Here is a 23,232-nt window from a genome sequence, read left to right as displayed (position 1 = left end):
TGGGTTCTCTCAGGTCCGGATGTGGTCTGGATATTGTCCTGTGTCCTCTGGTCTTTATTCTAGGAAGGGTTGTCTTTGTTATATTTTCATAGATATATGTTGTTTTGGGAGGAGATTTCCGCTGCTCTACTCACGCCGCCATCTTCCGCCCCCCTCATTTGATTTTTATACTTGATTAATATGTGGATACCACATTTCTCCCTTTATTATTATTATTTTTAATAAAATGCTGAAGTGGTAGGTAGATGCAAGATAAAGGTAGAAAACATAGTTTAGTGTTGTAAGAGAGCAAATGTAGATGATCAGGTGTGTGCCTGTAGACTATGTGTTAATCCAAGCTAGACAAAGGCGATAAAACATCCATGTATGCAAATATTTCTCTCAGAACAGGGGGGTGAGATTCTAAGCCTCACCTCTGTTGATCCCCAATTTCTCACCTGATGACCCCCCTGCGACTGTGCCTGTCTTAGGTTGTTCCTCCCTTGAGGAATCTTACCTGTCTCTGACTAACCAGTCTGCTGGGAGCCATGCTACTCAAGCTGTGTAGCAAAGCTCAGGCTGGAGGAAGACCCCCCACAAATCAGGGGCCTTCGCAGCTGGCTCCCTCTATTACCCACTTTGATTTTGTTATTTTCCATTATACTATTGGCTTTGTTTTTACTTGCATTGTTGCCAAAGACTAAGCTAACCTTTGCTAAGCAGCACAGAAATGATGAGAACATAAACTTCCCAAAAGCTTTTCAGGACGGTGCTCCTGAAGAATGGAACACACAGGGCCAAATAGCGATCTTAGCATAAAGTACCAAAACCTGCTGTTAGTTAGTCAAACATTGACCACCCCATTTCCACTGAGAACGCCCCCCTTGTTTACAATGCTAGTGAAACTAGTGATGGAAAGTTTTATAGAAATAGAGTCATGAGAATATATTGAATAGAGTAACCCTGTTGACAATTAATCATCTCATGTTTTCTTCCCTCTACTACTTCTATAGTTTGTTTTTCTTCTTTCCTAATCACAGCGCTTTACTAGAATTTGTGCCTCACCTTTACTAGAATTTGTGCCTCATACGTGAAATTAGCTAGTACCATATTCCAGGAAGTAAAGATACCTCAAAACAAGTGCTGGGCACAGAAGCCATGGAGCATAAATCTGCAAAGAAGTGAAAAACTAACCTTTTCAAATAATATTACTTCTCTCTCACTTACCAGCTTTACATCTCCCTGTATGGCCCTGTAAGATGACTGGTTAGCCAGAGACGGGTAAGATTGCTCAAGGGAGGAACAACCTAAGACAGGCACAGTCGCAGGGGGGCCATCAGGTGAGAAAAAGGGGGCCAACAGAGGTGAGGCTTAGAACCTCACCCCCCCGTTCTGAGAGAAATCTTCTACACCTGTGGATGTTTTGTTGCCCTTGTTCAGCTTGGATTAAGACCTGGTCTGTAGGCACAGACCTGATCATCTACACCTGCCTTCTTACAGTTCTAGATCATGCTTTCTATCTATATCTTGCATTTACCTACTACATTAACATTTTATTAGATTCACATATAAAGTATAAAAATCAAATGAATAATCATACATTATATTTGACATAATTGTTTATAGTTTAAGGTTTGTAGTTAAAACAGAAACAGTTTCTATGATATGAATGCCCTTGCATTGTTCACCATGTAAGAACTTGTTTAGACCCTGCAGTAGTGGAGTCATGGAGACCTGGGTAGCATATGCCAGGGAGATTTTAGAATCCACACAGAAGAAAGAGAAATGTAGATAAGAAGGGGAAATTTAGTTTGCTGCCTACTGTGCCCTATAAAGGGGTATAAGGTGAAAGTATGAGTTTATGATTTTAGATTGATTATAAATTTATTAAAGCCTCTAAGAATATTTTTGTGGGAAAGAATCCTAACTAACTGTGGCAGTAGGTGACCTGTATTACACCCTGAGCTGATAGACTCCATAGTCACTGCTACATACCGCACGCTCCTATGGTCACATGCACTACTTAGAAACTGCGTTGCATAGAAACGTAAAACACAATAGAGTCCATGTTGATGGGAAAAGTTTTGGTCAAGGAACAGAAAAACAATCACCTGTCTAATGCTTGACCAACCATGAATAGATTAGAAAGGAAAAGAAAGAAAAAAGCTTGCCTATACTTATTAACCAACTGCCTATACTAATGAATCATCAGAACAATAAAAAATAATCACATCCTTGTGCAAAATGGTATAAATAAAGCTGTCATTGACACTTTGTCGAGAGACCACCTCCATCTGACTCCATGTCCTGTCTCTCCATGCGCCGACTCCGTCTCATCCTTTCAGGCTTTGCACCCCCCCGCTGGAGCTGGACTCCAGCACCAGTCATCTTCTGGGGCCATACAGGGAAATGTAAAGTTGGTGAGTGAGAGAGAAGCCTTATTGTTTGAAAAGGTTACCTTTTTACTTCTTTGCATATTTATGCCCTGTGGCTTCTATGCCCAGCATTTGTCTTGAGGTATCTTTACCACTTGGAAGAATTATGATACTCGGTAAATTTGATATGAGGCACGAATTCTATTTAAGGGTTGTAATTAGGAAGGAAGAAGAAAAGCTATAGAAGTAGCAGGCGGAAGAAAACCTGGGAAGATTCATTATTTCTTTGACATATCTTCTTGTAGAGTAACTTCAGCATGTATAGGTTTTAAGCCACTACTTAAATGGCACACACACATTAACATAATTGGAGTATAGTTACATAACCAAAGCATATCTGTAATTACCAGCCATCTCCAGTGAAACCAAGGAAACCAGTTAGGCACCTTAGGCATTTGTGAAAACTTATCTATGATATGGTGGATATTGTCCAACTGAGCTTGAACAGTATGAGAGAAATCAGACAAATTAAAACAACCCATTCCTGGGGACTGTTCACATGCCATATGTTCTTTTAACAGTAGATAGTCTGTAGTTGTAAGATTTTGGAGCGCTACAATTTGCACTTCTCCTAATTCTTGGTTGAGTTCCGACAGTATAGATCCAGTCAAATTTGTTGTTTTACTGTATGCACAGGCCAGCTTAGATATCTCCTTCCTCATTGCCACGGCAAGTCCAGGAGCTGGTGGGATGAGTGCATCTACAGCTGTAGCAGTGCGTGGATCTTTGTTGGGGTTTTTTGATGATCATCTTCTGGCATGAGTCTTCCAGAGAGTGCTGATGTTGGAAGTTCTTTTTCATATCGTATCTTAGTTCATTTTCGGGGTAGCCCAATTAGGCTTTGATCCTCTGTATAAACACAAACAGACCCTTTGCCTACACTTTTATATGCCCTTTATACCCTTGTGTAGAACTCATTGGAGGTCACCACACAGGAACTGCCCTTTTTTTTTGTTTTTTTGTTTTGTTCTTGGTATCACTAATCTACACTTACATGACGAATATTATTATGTTTACTAGGCTCTCCCCTATACCAGGTCTCCCCTATAAACCCCTTTACAGTCACTGTCCATCAGCATAGCAAAATGTTGTAGAATCACTACTTGCCTTCTCTGTGCTGTACAGCCCTCCCTTTTCTCCTACCCCCCCATGCATGCTAATCTTAATACCCCCCTACTTCTCCCCCCCTTATCCCTCCCTACCCACCCATCCTCCCCAGTCCCTTTCCCTTTGGTACCTGTTAGTCCATTCTTGAGTTCTGTGATTTGGCTGCTGTTTTGTTCCTTCAGTTTTTCCTTTGTTCTTATATTCCACAGATGAGTGAAATCATTTGGTATTTCTCTTTCTCCGCTTGGCTTGTCTCACTGAGCATAATACCCTCCAGCTCCATCCATGTTGCTGCAAATGGTAGGATTTGCCCTTTTCTTATGGCTGAGTAGTATTCCATCAGATGGGCCCCTGGAGTCAGGGCTTTCCTCTGCACAAATGTGGATCCCCTGCCCAGAGAGAGGCAGTGACCTAGCAGGAGACCCATGGTGGCAATGGGGGACAGTTGGGATGAACCCCACTGAAATGAAGGACAAAAGGGACGTTATGCCTGGGTTAGCCCCCACACCAGGAGCCAGGAGGCCCAAGTTCTTATTCTACACTCTTTCTTACTGTCCACACAACCTTAAATAAATCATCCAGCCTCCTCATTTTGCAGACCTGAGCATCTTGCAGAGTTGCAGGAGATGCCCCTGAGTCCGTGTGGAATCTTGTAAGTGGAAGTGGTGCTGATCTAACACCAGCCCTGGCAATCTCCTTTTTCAGGGTGTGGCTGCAACAGGCACTCAGAGATGTATCACTTTGACCCAGCTAGCTGTGTTTGCTGCCAGCCAGGGTGCACGTGGAGGTGTGTGTGACAACTGCCGGGACCACACTGAGGGCAGGAACTGTGAGCGGTGTCAGCTGCACTACTTCCGGAACCGGCGACTTGGTGTTCCCGTTCAGGAGACCTGTATCCATGAGTCACGGCCCTGGGGACCCAGCGTTTCCTGTGCCCATTGCTCCCCATCTGCTCTGGGCATGGCAGAGCAATGTCCTTGGGGACATTAGAGCCCTGAGGAAGGCTTGGCTGCGTGTCAGGACTTCGGGCCATTTTTAAAACTTGGCTGTGCACTTCCAAGCAAACTACCCAACCTCACTGGACCATTAATCAATCAGTAAATCATTCATTGTGTAGCCCTTATTTTGCACAAAGGAGAGAAAAAAGTAAATACATGATATAGTATTTGCTGTAAGGAAGCACATACACTGGTTACATAAACTGTACATGCATGAGAAAATGGGGGAAGCACCTTATGTATACATATTCCATTGCCTTTACCATGTGATGTGGTTTGCTCTGTATTTTTCTTTCTTCCAACACTGAGCATGCCTCTGTAGCAGGGATTATGTCTTATCCTCAGGCCCTAGCACAACCACAGGCAAATAGTCGATGCTGCAGGAATGTTTATTGAATGAATATGTGGATGTAACACTCAGGGGTGACCTCACAAGTCCACCAGGGCCAGTGGGTTGTATGGGAGAGAGCAACGTGGACTGAAGCAATCAGATTTAGGCTGGTTTTTTTAAAAATCAGGAAAGACCTAGATGAAGGAAGAATCTGCATTTAAGCATGAAAAAAATATGAGTGTGGGGGTGGGAGAGGGCTTCATCAGCAGGGTTCATTTCCTGTTGATATGACTTGTTTATGGAAAGGAGGAGAAGACTTGAGTTTGACTTCAGTTTCTGGCATTTATTTGCTGTGTGACCTTGAGTAAATGCCTCAACATCTCTGGGCCTTAGTTTCCTCATTGGTACAAGAAGGGTAATTGTCCTCACCTTGCAGGGTTCTCGTGAGGATTGCATAAGGCAACATGGGACAGTGCTCAGCTGTGTGGCATCTGGCGGTTGTTCAGTAAATAATGACAACAGAAACTTCTATCGGACTTAACATGTGTTGTTAAGTCCTGTTCCACCTGCTTTACATTTACTCATTTCTTCCTTGCAGAAGTCTGTGAGGATGGTATAACTATCCCCATTTTACAGATGAGAAAACTGAGACGTGGAGGGGTTAAGACTGTCAGGTTATAAGACAGTAAGTGGTGAATTAAGGATTTGAACCAGGCAGTCTGGCTTCCTTCAATCTCCTTGTAACTCCCTGCTTTCCTTCTTTATTCCGACCGTGGTGGCCGTTTCTCTCAGCCTGTGAATGTGATCCGGATGGGGCCGTGCTGGGAGCTCCTTGTGACCCAGTGACCGGGCAGTGCATGTGCAAGGAGCATGTGCAGGGGGAGCGCTGTGACCTATGCAAGCCGGGCTTTACGGGGCTCACCCACGCCAACCCAAAGGGCTGCCACCATGAGTAGGGGGACCCAGCATGGCCTGGCTTGGGAAAGGCCCTTGGGGCTACCAGGCTCAGGAGTTGCCCTGGTTTCTGGGACGCCACGTGCTGTGCCACTGGATTCCAGCAGGTGGCAGCACCGGCCTGGGCCAGAAGGCGGGATGGCGAGCCGGTGGAGGAGGGCGGGGGGCCAAGCTGCCCGGACGGGCCCTGGTGGGAAAGCGCGGTGGTCCTGTGAGTCACAGGTTATCTGGAGGGAACGACGCTGCCTGATTCCTTTCCCAGGCTGGGCCCCCGCCCTCATGTATGTCCTCTGGGGGTGAGTTTTGGTTGTCTGCTGAGAGCTTAGTAGCCCTCCCTCCTACAGGCTGTGACTGCAGCGTCCTGGGGTCCCGGCAGGACGTGCCGTGTGATGAGGAGAGTGGGCGCTGCCAGTGTCTGCCCCACGTGGTGGGCCCCAAGTGTGACCAGTGTGCTCCCCACCACTGGGAGCTGGCCAGCGGCCGGGGCTGTGAGCCGTGTGCCTGCGACCCACAGAATGCCCTCAGCCGCCAGTGCAGCCAGGTGTGAGGTGGGGGTGTCCCCGTGGGCCCCTCAGCGGGGGAAGATTGCACCCATCAGCCTCCGTCTCCCCTGCACGCTGCGCTGGGCCTCCCCAAAGTCAGGCTGGGCTGCTGCTGTCCTCATTCCCCTTTTGGAAGGCCACCCAGTCTCCCTTCCTCTTTGGCTCAGGGCCTTCTGCAATGCCATATTCACCACACCTTCTGCAGGGTCATTGTGGCCTTTGACTTCAGAGCCTGCCTCTGATGGAAGCCCTTATTTTGGGGGCACACCAGTTCGCAGGCAGCTGGTGAATCCTGGGCTCTGTCTGCTGATCAGGGATGTGGGCCACTTCCCCTGTGCCAAGGCAAGGCCGGGGCTTCCGGGGAACTCCCGCACGGTGCTGTCCCCCACAGTTCACAGGGCAGTGCCCCTGCACGGAAGGGTTTGGTGGCCTGACATGCAGTGCTGTGGCCATCCGCCAGTGTCCAGACAGGGCCTATGGAGACGGAGCTATTGGGTGCTGAGGTGGGTGTCCACTGGGTCGGGGGGTGGGCACTGAGGCTGTGGGATGAGCTGGGGTGAGCTCGGGGCAGGGGGCGTATGGGCCTGTGTTATGGGAGGACCTTCTCTATGGCACAGGGATGCATGCCCTGCCACCTGAGGTGGCACATGCTCCCCTACTGCCCCTGCCAGTTGGCTGGGCCCCACCCCTATGGCTGGCTGATTAGCCCACCTGTCTGTGTGACAGGAGGGCTGCTTTGCTGCCTACATCCTTGAGAAAGCATTTCCCAGAAGCCACCTCTAGGGCCCAGTAGTGGGAGAAGGATGTTTCTTCCTTCTTCATAGATGGAGAAAGTGAGTCCTCAGGGGGAAAGGTGTACTCTCCCCAGAGTCAGGTTGACAAGTGGTGACAAGAGCCTGGGACATGGAGCCAGCAGACCCAGGTCTGGTCTTGCTCAGCCTCCACCTCCCTGGTGACAGGGGTGAGCCACTCCCCTCTTTAGGCCCCAGTTTCTGGAAGGCACGTTGCACTTAAGTTCTCTGTGCCTCAGATCCTCATCTATAAAAATGGGAAAAGAAGGGTGGCTTACTATCACGGTGTGGTTGTGAAGGTCAAATGTCATGTGGGTATGGACGTGGGGCACAGAGCAGCCCAGTGCAGAGTGGGTGCTGAGCAAAGGCTTGCCTTCTCTGCCGTCATTACTGTGATTTTATTCTGGCCTTGACAGTCCATTATTCTAAGTGAGGTAGAAGGAGCTGGAGGTCAGGCCTCCACTTCGGGCTCTCCCACCAGCTGCGCTGTCTCCCTGACCCAGCCCTGACCTTCATTCTCCCCCGCCAGCTTGTGACTGTGACTTCCGGGGAACACAAGGCCCAGGCTGTGTGACAAGGGCTCAGGTCGCTGCCTCTGCCGCCCCGGCTTGACCGGACTTCGCTGTGACCAGTGCCAGCGAGGCCTCTGCAACCACTACCCAGTGTGCGTGGCCTGCCACCCTTGCTTCCAGACCTATGATACTGCCCTCCAGGAGCAGGCCAAACATCTCAGTAGCCTCTGCAATGCCAGCGCTAGCCTGTGGCCTGGGCCAGGCCTGGACGACCGCAGCCTGGCCTCCCAGGTTCCGGATGCAGAGAGCAAGACTGAGCAGATCCAAGCAGTCCTTGGCAGCGCCGCAGTCCCGGAGCAGGAGGTGGCCCAGTTGGCCGATGCCATCTTCTCCATTGGGTAATTCCTTTCCGTGCCATGCACTTAGAATAATTAAGCCACATGGGTGCACATAAGGGGCACACTTGTCCTTGCTCCCATTGGTTCAGCCCTTTGCAGTTACAAAGCATTTCCATGCTTGCTCTTTTAACAATTGCAAGTCCTGTGAGGTTGGTGTGCTGGTGTTATGACTTCCATTTTGCAGATGAGGAAAAAGGCACAGATGGGTGCAGTGACAGAGCCACATGGCCACTGAGGGGCAGAGCAGGGCCTCAGAGGCCAGGCAGGAGCCCAAGCCTGGCATTCTTTCAAGTCCCCAGCGTTGCCTGTAGGAGAGTCAGCTCTGCATTAGTCACCCTGGTGGAGGGCATCCGAGAGGCAGGAGCTCTAAAAATAACTTGCGTTTGCCTTTGGGTTGGGAGCAGTCCCATACAGCCCCCCTCCTACTGGCAGAGCCATCTTGTTCATGAGATTTGGTTCTGGAAGCTTCCGTAATTACTTTGTATTCCCTGAGCCCTTGCTGAGTACTGAAGCCCAGATCCATCCAGGACTGTGATTGACCTATGTCTCAAAGTTGAGCAGTGAGTCCATAGGTATTTGGTAGGCTGGAAATGCAGGTGCAGAAGGATGGTCTTTGGAAGGATGTTCATGACTGAGCGAGGCCTGGAGGAGGAGAATGTGAGGCTGTGGAGGGTGTTGGCGGTTGGTCAAGCTGCAGAAGGGATGCAGAGGGAGGACAAAAGCTCAGGGGTCATGGACCAGGGCGGGTGGACGCTGACCCCCGTTCCGGTGCGGATGAGCAGAGGGCAGCAGCTCTGGGAGCTCAGTGGGGAGTGGGGCCTGCAGAAGGGAGACCTGGGAGCCTGGTGGGTAGTCCTCCTTCTCCCTGCCCCGGATCCAGTTCATCAGGTGGTGGGCGGCTGAAGTCAGTGTGCAGCCAGCCAAGAGGAGGGGGTCAGGGTGGGCTCCTTGAGGAAGCCAGCTGTGGGGACGTGGAGGAGAACGGAGTGTCCAGATCACACAGCTCAAGGAAGGAGGGGTCTTTATGGACACCCCCAAACCCTGCAGATGGAGGGCGGTCCTGCCGGCTCTCCCAGCCTTTGTGCTACACAACTCTCTCCGACTGGAGGGCTGTGCATTCTGTTGCCTTTGCTGAAGTCCTTCCTCCTGCCTCAGTTCCTCCAAGGGCATGGCTGGTTCCGGGGGGAGAACCCTCTCCTTTCTTCTAGTGAAGGCTTGTCTCCCATCCCAGGCGGAGTCTCCAGGGCCTGCAGCCCGATCTGACCCTAGAGGAGATCTTGTCCCTCCCGGAAGACCTGGCCAGTGTGGGTTGAAGCTTCAGTCACCTCCTCGTTATGTATCAGAGCAAGAGGAAGCAGTCGGAAGAAATCAGCAGTGCCGATCTTCCTGGTGAGGCCTCCCGCCGCCATCTATGCCGCACCTTCTCCTCCTCCATCCCCCTGCCGCCAGGCTCACGGTGGCCCAATTCCCGTCCTCTTGCCGCAGGGGCCTCCCAGATACTGCGGCCTACCAGCGGTCACTGCAGGCGGCTCGGCAGGTCTCCAATAGCTCCTGCCTGCTGCTCCAGCTCAGGGGCAGCCGGAGGGAGGCGGAGAGGCAGGCGACACAGGCCGGCGGAGGAGCAGGAGCTGTGGGCCCCCGGCTCGAGGCCCTGCAGCTGGAGATGGCTTCCTTGCCTGATCTGACCCCCACCATCAACAAGGTGACTCCTGGCATGGACTGCCACTGCCTGGAGCCCCTGGCCCAGCTTGTCACACACCAACTGCCGCTACATGTTTCCCACTAGGGCAATGTGAGGGCACCCTACCCCCAACCCATCCAGTTCTTTGGCTCCTCACTGTGTGCTTGGCAATTGCCAAGGAAACAAGTTTCTGGTGCCTGGTTGCCATGGAGAATTCTGGCTGTTTGTACCCTGGGTGTGGGATGTGGGTTGTTGAGGAGCCTTGGGTACCCTCTCTGATGTCCCCCTCTTTCCACAGCTCTGTGGGGGCTCCCAGCAGGCAGCCTGCACCCCAAAAGGGTACCCTGGAGAGCTGTGTCCCCGAGACAACATCACGGCCTGTGGCTCCCACTGCATAGGTGCCCTCCCCAGGGCAGGTGGGGCCTTCCGGGTGGCAGGGCAGGTGGCCAAGCAGCTGCAGGGCTTCAACGTCCAGCTCCAGCAGACCAGGCAGATGGTAGGTGCTGCCACGGTGGGGTGGGCACTACAGCAGAGGGGATAGAGCCTCCCGGGCAAGTCAGTCCCATTGTACAGGCAGGAGACCAAAGTCTAAGTCATTAGGTGACTTATCTGAGGCCCCACAGCAAGTGAGAGAGTTTGGGGCCAATGTTTTGGGCTTTTTTTTTTTTTTTTTTAAATAATTATTTTTTATTAAAGGGTAGTTGACACACAGTATTACATTACATGAGTTTCAAGTGTACAACACAGTGGTAGAACATTTATATACATAATTCTAGGTTCCAGCTATCACCCTACCAGGCTGTTACAATATCTTGACTATATTCCTTATGCTATACCTTACATCCCGGTTACTTATTTATTTTACCATTGGAAGTCTGTCCTTCTTTTTTTTTTTTTTTTTTTTTGTGAGGGCATCTCTCATATTTATTGATCAAATGGTTGTTAACGACAATAAAATTCTGTATAGGGGAGTCAATGCTCAATGCACAATCATTAATCCACCCCAAGCCTAATTTTCGTCAGTCTCCAATCTTCTGAGGCATAACAAACAAGTTTTTACATGTAGAACAAATTCTTACATAATGAATAAGTTACATAGTGAACAGTACAAGGGCAGTCATCACAGAAGCTTTCGGTTTTGCTCATGCATTATGAACTCTAAACAGTCAGTTCAAATATGAATACTCATTTGGTTTTTATACTTGATTTATATGTGGATACCACATTTCTCTCTTTATTATTATTATTTTTAATAAAATGCTGAAGTGGTAGGTAGATACAAGATAAAGGTAGAAAACATAGTTTAGTGTTGTAAGAGAGCACATGTAGATGATCAGGTGTGTGCCTGTAGACTATGTGTTAATCCAAGCTAGACCAGGGCAATAAAACATCCACGTATGCAGAAGATTTCTCTCAGAACAGGGGGGGTGAGGTTCTAAGCCTCACCTCTGTTGATCCCCAATTTCTCACCTGATGGCCCCCCTGCGACTGTGCCTGTCTTAGGTTGTTCCTCCCTTGAGGAATCTTACCCGTCTCTGGCTAACCAGTCATCTTCCGGGGCCATACAGGGAAATGTAGAGTTGGTAAGTGAGAGAGAAGCCTTATTGTTTGAAAAAGTTAGCTTTTTACTTCTTTGCATATTTATGCCCTGTGGCTTCTATGCCCAGCATTTGTCTTGAGGTATCTTTACCACTTGGAAGAATTATGATACTCGGTAAATTTGATATGAGGCACGAATTCTATTTAAGGGTTGTAATTAGGAAGGAAGAAGAAAAGCTATAGAAGTAGCAGGCGGAAGAAAACATGGGAAGATTGATTATTTCTTTGACATATCTTCTTGTAGAGTAACTTCAGCATGTATAGGTTTTAAGCTACTACTTAAATTGCACACACACATTAACATAATAGGAGTATAGTTACATAACCAAAGCATATCTGTAATTACTAGCCATCTGCAGTGAAACCAAGAAAACCAGTTAGGCACCTTAGGCATTTGTGAAAACTTATCTATGATATGGTGGATATTGTCCAAATGAACTTGAACAGTCTGAGAGAAATCAGACAAATTAAAACAACCCATTCCTGGGGACTGTTCACATGCCATATGTTCTTTTAACAATAAATAGTTTGTAGTTGTAAGATTTTGGAGCGCTACAATTTGCACTTCTCCAAATTCTTGGTTGAGTTCCAACAGTATAGATCCAGTCAAATTTGTTGTTTCACTGTATGCACAGGCCAGCTTAGATATCTCCTTCATTCCCATGGCAAGTCCAGGAACTGGTGGGATGAGTGCATCTACACCTGTAGCAGTGCGTGGATCTTTGTTGGGGTTTTTTGATGATCATCTTTTGGCATGAGTCTTCCAGAGAGTGCTGATGTTGGAAGTCCTTTTTCATATCGTATCTTAGTTCATTTTCGGGGTAGCCCAATTAGGCTTTGATCCTCTGTATAAACACAAACAGACCCTTTGCCTACACTTTTATATGCCCTTTATACCCTTGTGTAGAACTCGTTGGAGGTTACCACACAGGAACTGCCTTTTTTTTTTTTTTTTTGCTATCACTAATCTACACTTACATGACGAATATTATGTTTACTAGGCTCTCCCCTATACCAGGTCTCCCCTATAAACCCCTTTACAGTCACTGTCCATCAGCATAGCAAAATGTTGTAGAATCACTACTTGTCTTCTCTGTGTTGTACAGCCCTCCCCTTTCTCCCACCCCCCTATGGATGCTGATCTTAATACCCCCCTTCTTCCTCTCCCCCCCTTATCCCTCCCTACCCACCCATCCTCCCCAGTCCCTTTCCCTTTGGTACCTGTTAGTCCATTCTTGAGTTCTGTGATTCTGCTGCTGTTTTGTTCCTTCAGTTTTTCCTTTGTTCTTATATTCCACAGATAAGTGAAATCATTTGGTATTTCTCTTTCTCCGCTTGGCTTGTTTCACTGAGCATAATACCCTCCAGCTCCATCCATGTTGCTGCAAATGATTGGATTTGCCCTTTTCTTATGGCTGAGTAGTATTCCATTGTGTATATGTACCACATCTTCTTTATCCATTCATCTCTTGATGGACATTTAGGTTGCTTCCAATTCTTGGCTATTGTAAATAGTGCTGCAATAAACATAGGGGTGCATCTGTCTTTCTCAAACTTGATTGCTGCGTTCTTAGGGTAAATTCCTAGGAGTGGAATTCCTGGGTCAAATGGTAAGTCTGTTTTGAGCATTTTGATGTACCTCCATACTGCTTTCCACAATGGTTGAACTAACTTACATTCCCACCAGCAGTGTAGGAGGGTTCCCCTTTCTCCACAGCCTCGCCAACATTTGTTGTTGTTTGTCTTTTGGATGGCAGCCATCCTTACTGGTGTGAGGTGATACCTCATTGTAGTTTTAATTTGCATTTCTCTGATAATTAGCGATGTGGAGCATCTTTTCATGTGTCTGTTGGCCATCTGTATTTCTTTTTTGGAGAACTGTCTGTTCAGTTCCTCTGCCCATTTTTTAATTGGGTTATTTGTTTTTTGTTTGTTGAGGCGTGAGAGCTCCTTATATATTCTGGACGTCAAGCCTTTATCGGATGTGTCATTTTCAAATATATTCTCCCATACTGTAGGGATCCTTCTTGTTCTATTGATGGTGTCTTTTGCTGTACAGAAGCTTTTCAGCTTAATATAGTCCCACTTACTCATTTTTGCTGTTGTTTTCCTTACCCGGGGAGATATGTTCAAGAAGAGGTCACTCATGTTTATGTCTAAGAGGTTTTTGCCTATGTTTTCTTCCAAGAGTTTAATGGTTTCATGGCTTACATTCAGGTCTTTGATCCATTTTGAGTTTACTTTTGTATATGGGGTTAGACAATGGTCCAGTTTCATTCTCCTACATGTAGCTGTCCAGTTTTGCCAGCACCACCTGTTGAAGAGACTGTCATTTCGCCATTGTATGTCCATGGCTCCTTTATCAAATATTAATTGACCATATATGTCTGGGTTAATGTCTGGATTCTCTAGTCTGTTCCATTGGTCTGTGGCTCTGCTCTTGTGCCAGTACCAAATTGTCTTGATTACTATGGCTTTATAGTAGAGCTTGAAGTTGGGGAGTGAGATCCCCCCTACTTTATTCTTCTTTCTCAGGATTGCTTTGGCTATTTGGGGTCTTTGGTGTTTCCATATGAATTTTTGAATTATTTGTTCCAGTTCATTGAAGAATGTTGCTGGTAGTTTCATAGGGATTGCATCAAATCTGTATATTGCTTTGGGCAGGATGGCCATTTTGACGATATTAATTCTTCCTAGCCACGAGCATGGGATGAGTTTCCATCTGTTAGTGTCCCCTTTACAAAAAAGCAAAAAAAAAAAAAATGGTCGCGCGCTTTTCTTATGTCCTCTGTCGCCCAGCCTCCAGTGCCTGCTCACTGTTCTTGCTGCCCTGTTTTCCTAGTATCGAGGGCCCTGCACTCTGGCCCGGATGGCTGGGGCTGGGTGTTCGGCAGCCCTGGGCTCCGTCTCCCTCCCGCTCTGCCTGCTCTTCTCCCGCCGGGAGCTGGGGGGAGGGGCGCTCGGCTCCCGCGGGGCCGGGGCTTGTATCTCACCCCCTTCGCGAGGCGCTGGGTTCTCTCAGGTGCGGATGTGGTCTGGATATTGTCCTGTGTCCTCTGATCTTTATTCTAGGAAGGGTTGTCTTTGTTATATTTTCATAGATATATGTTGTTTTGGGAGGAGATTTCCGCTGCTCTACTCACGCCGCCATCTTCCGCCCCCTCCGTTTTGGGCTTTTTAAACCTGATTCCACATCATTTCTTCTGGGGCCAAACCAAATTAGTTACAAATGTTTCCCAGGTAGGTCTTGGGGAGCAGGTTCCCCAGAATCCTGGGGGCAGGTGAGACATGCTCCCAGGGCCATGCCCGCTCCTGACCTTTCGAGTGTGTCTGCAGATCAGGGCTGCCGAGGAAGCCTCCCTGCAGGTGCGGTCCGATGCTCAGCGCCTGGAGACCCAGGTGAGCACCAGCCACTCCCAGATGGAGGAAGACCTGAGATGCATGAGGTGCCTCCTCCAGCAGGTCCGGGACTTCCTCTCCGGTGAGCCTGGCCTCCACGCGCCCTTCAGCACGTGTTTGGCCTGCCTGTCCCTCGTCCTCCCGTTCCCTGTCCGTGATCCAGTTCCTCAGCCAGCTGCCTCCTGCCCTGGCCTCTGTGCCACCCGGGCCAGGCCCCCACCCTTTGCCTGCATGGCAGCCACGCCCTCTCGTGGTTCTCCTGTCTTCCCTCCTGCTCCCTTGCGGTTGGTTCTCAGCAGAAGAGCCTGACACATCTCTGGGAACTATGTAAGGGAGATCACATCCCACTCATGCTCAAAACCATCCCCTGGCTCCCCCTCATTCTGGGAACGCACCCCCAGCTCCTCGCATGGCCTCTGCTCCCCTCCAAGGTGTGAACTACGTCTTCCCCTCTTTGCTCGCTGACCACCTTTGAACAGGCCAGGCCCTTGCCTGCATTGGAGACTTTTATTTGCTCTGCCTGGAATGCTCTTTCCAAGGCTGCTGGTTCTTGTGCTTGAGGCCTCAGTTTAAGTAACATCTCCCTAGAAAGCCCTGGCCTGACCTCCCCTCCCTCCAGTGTGGTCTTCCCCTCCCATCCTTTCCCCTTTGCTGTCTGACCTTCATTGCACTGCTTCCAGCCCGTGGTTGTTGAATTCACTCGTCTACGCATGTGTTGTTTGTCTCTGAACTAGACTCTAAACTCTAAAAGGGCAAGGATGGCCATCTGTCTTGTTCACTGTCACCTGCACCCAGGGTAAGGACAGACTCAGAAAAGCACCCAGCATTGGTGGGAAGAATAAATGAACCAGATCCCCTCTCTTGCCACCCTGGGGAATGGAAAGATCCCCGGACAGGAGAGAGGAAACCTGTGTGACTTTGGGCAAGTCACGGCTCTCTTTGCCTCATCTGTCGCTTCTGCAAACTGGGATGCTAGTATTTCACACATCTATTCTGAGGATCTAGTAACTGATGTAAAATGTGTTTTGAAAAATCAAAGGTGCCTCAGGAATATGAGTTGATATTATTAGATTTCTCAACCCTGCCAGGGAATTTGCTTGGCTGGCAGCCCAGCTCATGTGAGCCGAGGGCTTAGTCTAACAACAGTGGCTTTCTTGCTACTGTAGTGGTGCTCTTGCTCCAAACAGGCCAAAGCCCCCTCATGAGTGGATGGCAGGTCAGAGATGGGCAGGAAGGGTCTGCTGAGGTCCCAGGGTTTGCCAAAAGCCACGCTGGGGTCAGCGTCCCAGAGAGCCCCAGAATGGGTGGTGGGGGCGGGGGCGGGGTGGGAATTCCTTGGGGATGCAGGGAGGTGGTGCCCGACCCATGTGGCCATCCTAGCATCCTATTGAGGGTCATGCTTCCCTGGTCATGTGCCTGTCTGTCCCATCAGGTTCGAGTTCCATGGGGCAGGGACCAAATCTAATCTGATTTTCAATCTTAGCCGTTTGGAGCAGTGGATGTCTGCTAAGCCCACCCTGAGACTCGATGCACATTAAAATGAGTGTAACTCAGACCGTGCCTGTGGGCACAGCCAAAGTGACACAGAATAAAGGGAGGGCCCAAGCTAGTTGGGAGTGTGCTCTCTGTGGGAGACTTTCTGGGGAAGGGGCGCGGTAAGTCTTGTTCTGGGTGTAGGGCTCTGCATTAGATGAGAGGTCGATGATCTCTAGGAGGAGGTCCTTGTGCAAACCTGCAGCTGGAGATAAACCAACTTCATGAACTCAGCCATAATCATGGTTTGCGCCCCTGCAGTGTGTGAATCTGGCTCTGAAGGGACACAGCAATGAATGAGGCATGGCTTCTGCCTTCCAGGAATGTCCCTCCATCTAGCAAGGAGGACACTGGGGCTGGGGCCTGTGTAGGTAGCCAGTGAGGAAACTCTGATTGCAGAGTGAGACTCTTCACAGGAAGTTGAGTCCAGGGGAAACCTTTAGGTTGGGTGGGTGCCCCCAGGTCAATACCAGTAGAATCTACAGAAGTGAACAGGGTGAAATGGCAGGGAGGATGCCATCTCTGTGCTTCTGGCCTTACTCTGACCCAGAACTGGGCGGTAAAATTTTTTTGAATTGATTGTTTCATTTCATCCCTTCAGGTTGAGGACTGTTACTGCCATTTCACAGACCAGGAAACTGAGCCCAGAGAAGCCATCTGACCTGTCCCAGATTGCTTGAATAGTAAAAGAGGCCTGGGTCTGGAGATCTTTCAATCATTCATTTACTCTACAAATACCGAGTGCCTCTCAGAGTCAGATGCTGTGCTAGGACCTGGGGATAGAGTCGTGGATGAAACCCAGGTCCTGCCATCGTGGAGATTTGTCCTGGTGGGGTAACAGACAAAACACCAGAAAAATGAGTGTCTTGCCAATGGGTTCACTGTGGATTCAATGTGACCAAGGAAATGATAGTAGAATGTTCTTGGGGTGAAAGGGCTTTACCCAACTTTATTTCCACAGTGGCAGGTCAATCCCTAACATCCCATCCAATCAGAGCGAGTCTGCATGCAGCAAGCCGGTCTCTGCCTCTGGGCCTCTCTGCCTGCACAGCTCTGCCTGCAGCCATGCAGCCATGCCACGATGTCGCCCAGAGCCCTGGCAGGGCTCTTTTATATAGAGCCAGGAATGATGCATGGCCCACACGTGTGTAGTGAGCTAGCCACCCAGGGCCAGGTGAGAATCCTGGCCACAGGAACCTTCACTTTATCCACAATGAGTAAAGCATTTGGCATGTGGGAAGTGATACATGCTGGGGGAAAGATAAAGCAGAGGAGGAGGAGAGGAGGGATGGCCTAGGGTGGAGGTTGCGATTCTAGATCAGATGGCCAGGGCCAGCCTCTATGAGAAGGTGGTATTTGAGCAAAGACCTGAGAATCTTTATCTGCCTTTGCAAAAATGACCACTCTGGCCTGAGGAGGGGCCCATGGAAGGGGTCTTACTGCCAAGGAAGCAGTTCCAGTTCCTGATGGCTCTCCCCAGCTCAGGGCTGATTAAGTTTGTACTCCAGGTGTTGTTTGGTTCCAGCTGTCTGGCACCACCTCCTCTCTTCCGCCTACAACTCCCGTGGCATCAGACACTGAGTTACCACAGCTGTGCTGATGCTCCTCTCCTCCAGGGTTCCCGGAAATTCTCCGGGAGTGGGCACCTGAGTGTGCCTGGGACGGAGCAGCCAGGGCAGGGACTGAGCTTCCTGTGGGTGCTGCTCGGCCTGGAGAGGCCCCTGACCTTCGGGGAGGTGGCTGGGCTCCCCCAGTCTGATGGGCTGCTATCTTCCAGACCCTGACACAGACGCGGCCACCATGCAGGAGGTCAGAGAGGCTGTGCTGCCCACAGACTCTGCCAAAGTCCTGAAGAGGATGAGTGAGATCCAGGCCATTGCAGCCAGGCTCCCCAACGTGGACCTGGTGCTGTCCCAGACCAAGCAGGACATCGCCCGGGCTTGCAGGCTCCAGGATGAGGCTGAGAAGGCCAGGTATGGCTCTGGGCCCTGAACTCCCTGCCCAGGATTGGGCCTGTGTTTTGCTCCCCAACTCCTCTGCTTGATGGGAGAGGGAGAGGAGTCTCTGCAGGTTGGTGGGGGTGGGTACCGAGGGCTGGGGGACAGAAAGGGGTGTCCAGGTGAAACATCACACAGTCCTGTCTTCCATATTGGAAACCAGGCCCAAAGGGCATCTCAGACATAACACATATGTCATGTCTGCTAGGTGGGATCTTGGGATGGAAATGCTACTGAGTTAAGATTCCTTTTGTTGTCTCTGCTGGGAAGGATATTCTAGCCTGGTGAGTGAATTGAGCCACTCAACTATCCGTTTGTTATTCACTCCTTCTCTCTCCTCTCTCTCCTTCTCTGTGGCTCCAGGAGCCGAGCCTAGGCAGTGGAGTGCCAGGTGGAGGATGTGGTGGGGAACCTGCAGCAGGGCACCATGGTGCTGCAGGAGGCCCAGGACACCACGCAGGGCACCCACTGTTCCCTTCAGCTTATGCAGGACAGGGTTGCCGAGGTGAGGCTTTATGGCTTCCATCCCCCATATTTGGGAATGAACAGACAGATTTAGGCACAACGCATAGAAAATGCAGAAAGCGACTTGGACGGCACCTGAACTGGGACCCTAAAGAAGAAAGGTTATAAGCATTGGGACTGGCTTTGAGCTTTTGTTTTTCTGGTCTCAGGGCCGGGTGCAGAAGGCAGGGGCAGGGGCTGAGCTGCAGTAGGGTGGGGGTCAGCTCAGCTGCTGGGGAAGGAGGAGGCCTGGATGCGAGGGGACAGAGCGGATAGGGAAGGGGCAATAGCGATGACCTGGTTGGAGAGAGTTTTGGCTGCCTGATGCGCTGGAGAAAAGGATGACAGCTACTGCTTATGAGACCCACCACAAACCCCCAGCCTCCCTCTTTTCAAAAGGTTCAGCAGGTCCTGGGGCCAGCAGAAAGACTGGTGACCAGCATGAGGGAGCAGCTCGGTGACTTCCGGGCTTGGACGGAGGCGCTCCGGAGCCAGGCAGGGCAGCAGCGAGTGCAAGCAGCCCAGGCCCAGCAGCTTGCAGCGGGCACCAGCCAGCAGGCACTGAGTGCCCAGGAGGTACAGAGAGGGCAGAGGCCGTCCTGGAAGTACAGCATGGGGGCCTGAGCAGGAGTGGACTTTGTACACTTCATAAGACCATGGGCTCAAAGGCAACTAGAGCAACAGCTGTTCTAGAATAACCTCGTGGGGCTTCAGGATTCACCCAAACGTGGCCAAATCCGAAACTACCTCTGGTTGCTTTGGGGTAGCTGGTTCAAGCATGTTGGAAATTATCTAGTCCAATCCCGCTCCTTTTACAGATGAAGTGGTAACTTTGTCAGGCCCATGGGTCTCTTGACACCCAGGCCAAAGCTTGTCCCCTCTCGTGGCCACCTAGCCCAGACAGACACTCGCTGCCTCACTGTCTTGACCCTGGCCCATCGGTGTTGGAGTTACATCAGAGAGAAGACCAAAGTGCCATTCCCGATGTCTCCAGCAGTTTTAGCAGTTTGCCAGGAACTTTGGCAGTTGTGGTTCCAGCACAAAGGCCAGGCTGCCATGTATACAATTCAGGGACAACTGTGCCTGGCACTCTGCTGCAAGTGAGGTGTGAAAGGACAGGAGGCGCAGATGGAGGGAGGGACATACAGGAGCTTAAGTTACAGTTTGTGGCCTAGGGGTTTTTATAAGCAAAACCAACCCATGCAGAATATAAGGAGGCAGTTGACCTGCGGGTGGTTTTTGGTAATACCATGTGCTTCCACGAAGGTTTTGAGGACTTTGGATGGTGATGATGGCAACACTGAGACTATCCTATAATTTTCAGGGATTTGAAAGAATAAAAAAAAATATGCAGAATTGAAGGACCAGTTGGGGCAGAGCCCCATGCTGGATGAGCAGGGCAGCCGGATCCTGAGCATCAAGACGGAGGCAGAGGAACTGTTTGGAGAGACCACGGAGATGATGGGCAGGCTGAAAGGTGAGGGGATGGCCAGGGGCTTGGACTCCTGGGCGCTCCCAGAGGCGGAGCCCAGCCCGGGTCTTCTGTGGCCCCCTCTTGCTGGAGTTAGCGGTGCTGAGGGGGTGAGACCAGCAGGGATGTGCTGAGCACCTGGTAAGGAGGAGGCATAGTGATGGGGCTGGGGGAAGGCAACGATGTTCGGGAGATTTGCCCTGCCCAGCGGCTTGCATTCCAGAGGCAGACATTGTTCTTCTTGTCCACGAGAGGCATTAAGCTGTATTTAACAAGGGGTCTGTGATAGAAACCTAAATAACAAGACCTCTAGGGGTTCAGGTGATAAATAATGTCAGAGAACAGGCGAAGTTGAGAAGAGATAAGGTTTGATGTGGGCCTGGCAGGAGGCACAGGCCTGGGTGAGGATGTGAGGAAGAGGAGGGACGTCAAGACGAGGTTGGTGGGAAGGAACAAGGCATGTGGAGGGCAGGGGCAGGGTACAGCCCGCAGGAGAGGAGGGCTGGGGAGGACAGAACAGGTGGGGGGTAAGCAGCGTGGGGTCACTGCGGTGGATCCAGGGGACCACCTCCACGTCTGGGGGAGGAGGGCAGACTCTGCCCTGGAGGCAAAAGGATCTTCACCCTGGCAGATGCATAATGAACGTAGCCATCACCAAAGGGTTCTGCATTTCCTCAGGAAGGAGGGTAGGAATTTCTGGCATCCACATTTAATTTCTAAAGACATGATGGTTAGGTCTCTGCACAAGTGTGCCCAGCGAATGCCAGGAACAGAATTTCCCTGGATTTTAGAATAAAACAGACAAGATCCATTTGACCAGCCAGGTGGACAGCACAGAGAAGGTTGGCCTGGCGAGCTGGCAGAGAGAAGACACGAGGCTGCAGCCAGCCAGACCTGAAGGGTGAAGCGAGGGGTGCAGACCGAGGGGGAGGGGTCCTGGGGCTGGGTCAGTATGTGCCCTGCCCATGTTTGTGAGTGTTTAAGAGGAAGATAGAGAACTTGCTTATCAAACTCTGTGCATGACAGATGACACAATAGGTAACAGAACCAGTATTCTATGGCAATGTTGGAAGAACTGAAAGGATATCCTTAAAGTACATACGGAGAAACATCTCCCGCTCTGGCCTCATTTGGGCTTAACCCCACAGGCCCAGCTCAGTTGAGGCCTGGCTTCTCAGTGCCTAATGTAGCTGAAAATATGTCATTACTGGTAAGTGATAAGCAAATATGAGTTGTTACTCACCTGAAAAAGACTCCAGACGCTTGGCTCAGTAGTGTCGTGGGTCAGCAGTGCCTTGCTGCTGCCAAAAGAGCAAAAAGATACGAAAAGCAGCCACCAAAATAAGGGGAGAAATGGCTCAGGGATGATATTAAAAACATTTATTAACTATTTGTGTCATGTGCCTGCCAACCAGAAAAGGCTCAGGTTGTAGCATTGGGAAAGGCATTTGCCTGCTTGCAGGGATTTATCCTTAATTTCAGGATGATCGGAAAGATCTCAGAGAGGGGACTTGTGGGAGTGGGGACCAGGGAGTAGGACAGCGGCTGTTAAATGTCAACATTTTATCCACCCATAGGTCCATAGGGGTGCTGGCTGGCTTAGTAATGCCAGCCCAGTAACAACCCAGTTATACTTGGCTGATAGGATCCCGCCTGTGGGGTGGTGTTCTGTGGTGGCTGCTACATCCTCAGGAGGGACACTGACAAACCTGGACATATCACAGGGAGGGTGGCCAGGGTGCGGAGGTAGGGAAGGGCTCGATAATTACATCAGATGAAGACTGGCTGAAGGAACTAGGGAGGCTTGACCTGGAGAAGATGCGGCCTCAGGCATTTGAAGGATCCCCACGGGGGAGAGAGAGCAGATATGTTCCCATACCCTTAGGAGACAGACCTAGACAACTGGGTGGAAGCAAGGAGTGCTCAGATTCTGACTTAACGAGAAGACTTTCCTAACACCTAGAGCTGCCTGAAGGTGGAGCCCTGGGAGGCAGTGCGCTCCCTGCTCATTCCTGGAAACGTCAGGGCTGAGGCTGGGAGCTCTCGTGAATACGACAGAGGAGACCCCCGCCCAGCCTGACAGGAGGGACGGACCGCGCTAGTTCACTTCAGAGAACTTCACATCCTCCCTGCGTGCTCGGGGGGGTGGTACGCCGAGGGGAGAGTTGCCTGAGGCCAGACAGCCCTGGAGGTGGTTTCTCCTGCAGGGGCTGCCTCTAGGTGGGTGGGAGGAGAGGAAAAGGTCGGGGGCCGGTGGGTTCCTCACTAGCAGCTCCTCCACCCTGCGGTTCCATCTATCCTCAGACATGGAGTTGGATCTGCTTCAGGGGAGCCTGGCCGTCATGCTTTGCTCAGTGGACCTGCCAGGGCTGGAGAAATATGTGGAGAAGATTCGCAACCACATCAATGGGCACGTGCTCTACTACGCCACCTGCAAGTGATGCTCCGGCTCCCAGCCCCTGGCCCCACTCACCTGCCCTCTGTGCTTTTGGGGGACAGACTGGGTTGGAATGTTTTTCATCTCTGGGAGACTTATATGCAGCCCAAAGCACAGCCTGGCCGACCCCTGGTGTGCACCTGTCGAGATCGTTCTGGGCTGCAGCTGAGCCTGAGCTGAGGGGACCCAGATGGTGGAGGCGGGCCGTGTCATGCGGGGGAAGCTTGGCTGGGCAGTAGTGTTCCTGCCCTTCATCCTCCACTGAGGCTGACTCCTGGATCAACACGAACTCTTAACGGAAAATGATATACAAGTGAAAAGCCCAATAAACATCTGTGGAAAGAACCCTGGAGGTTGAAAGAGGGAAAATGGTCTGTCTCCCCATTAAATATAGCTTCATCACTTGTTTCTGTCTCCCATTTGGGGTTCCTGGGTGCTCCTCTGCCCACGGTCAAGGCTTAGAACTGTATGAAGCCGTAGCCTGCCTCACTCCCAGTCCAGCCTGCTGACCTCCCAAACTTAGGGAGACTGGACCCCTTTGCCTCAGGACCTGATGCATCCATC

At 50.5% G+C, this 23,232-nt stretch overlaps 1 protein-coding gene across 1 annotated transcript; it reads left to right on the top strand.

The window, feature by feature from the left end:
- The first annotated feature begins 5,942 nt into the window (after positions 1-5,942).
- On the top strand, positions 5,943-23,173 carry LOC118930378 (laminin subunit beta-3-like). Its single transcript, XM_057489532.1, is given in 15 exon segments — positions 5,943-6,015; positions 6,149-6,345; positions 7,329-7,452; positions 7,667-7,704; positions 7,707-8,047; positions 9,279-9,451; positions 9,544-9,749; positions 10,027-10,224; positions 14,664-14,808; positions 18,037-18,232; positions 18,620-18,761; positions 19,160-19,336; positions 20,085-20,100; positions 20,103-20,237; positions 22,536-23,173. Coding segments are annotated over 15 exon segments (2,298 nt in total). The 3' UTR covers positions 22,673-23,173.
- Positions 23,174-23,232: the final 59 nt, after the last annotated feature.

The sequence above is a fragment of the Manis pentadactyla genome, chromosome 12 (assembly GCF_030020395.1).
Source record: "Manis pentadactyla isolate mManPen7 chromosome 12, mManPen7.hap1, whole genome shotgun sequence".
Classification (NCBI taxonomy): Eukaryota; Metazoa; Chordata; class Mammalia; order Pholidota; family Manidae; genus Manis; species Manis pentadactyla.
Note: the sequence above shows the minus strand (reverse complement) of the source record. Positions and strands in the feature narration are given on the sequence as shown.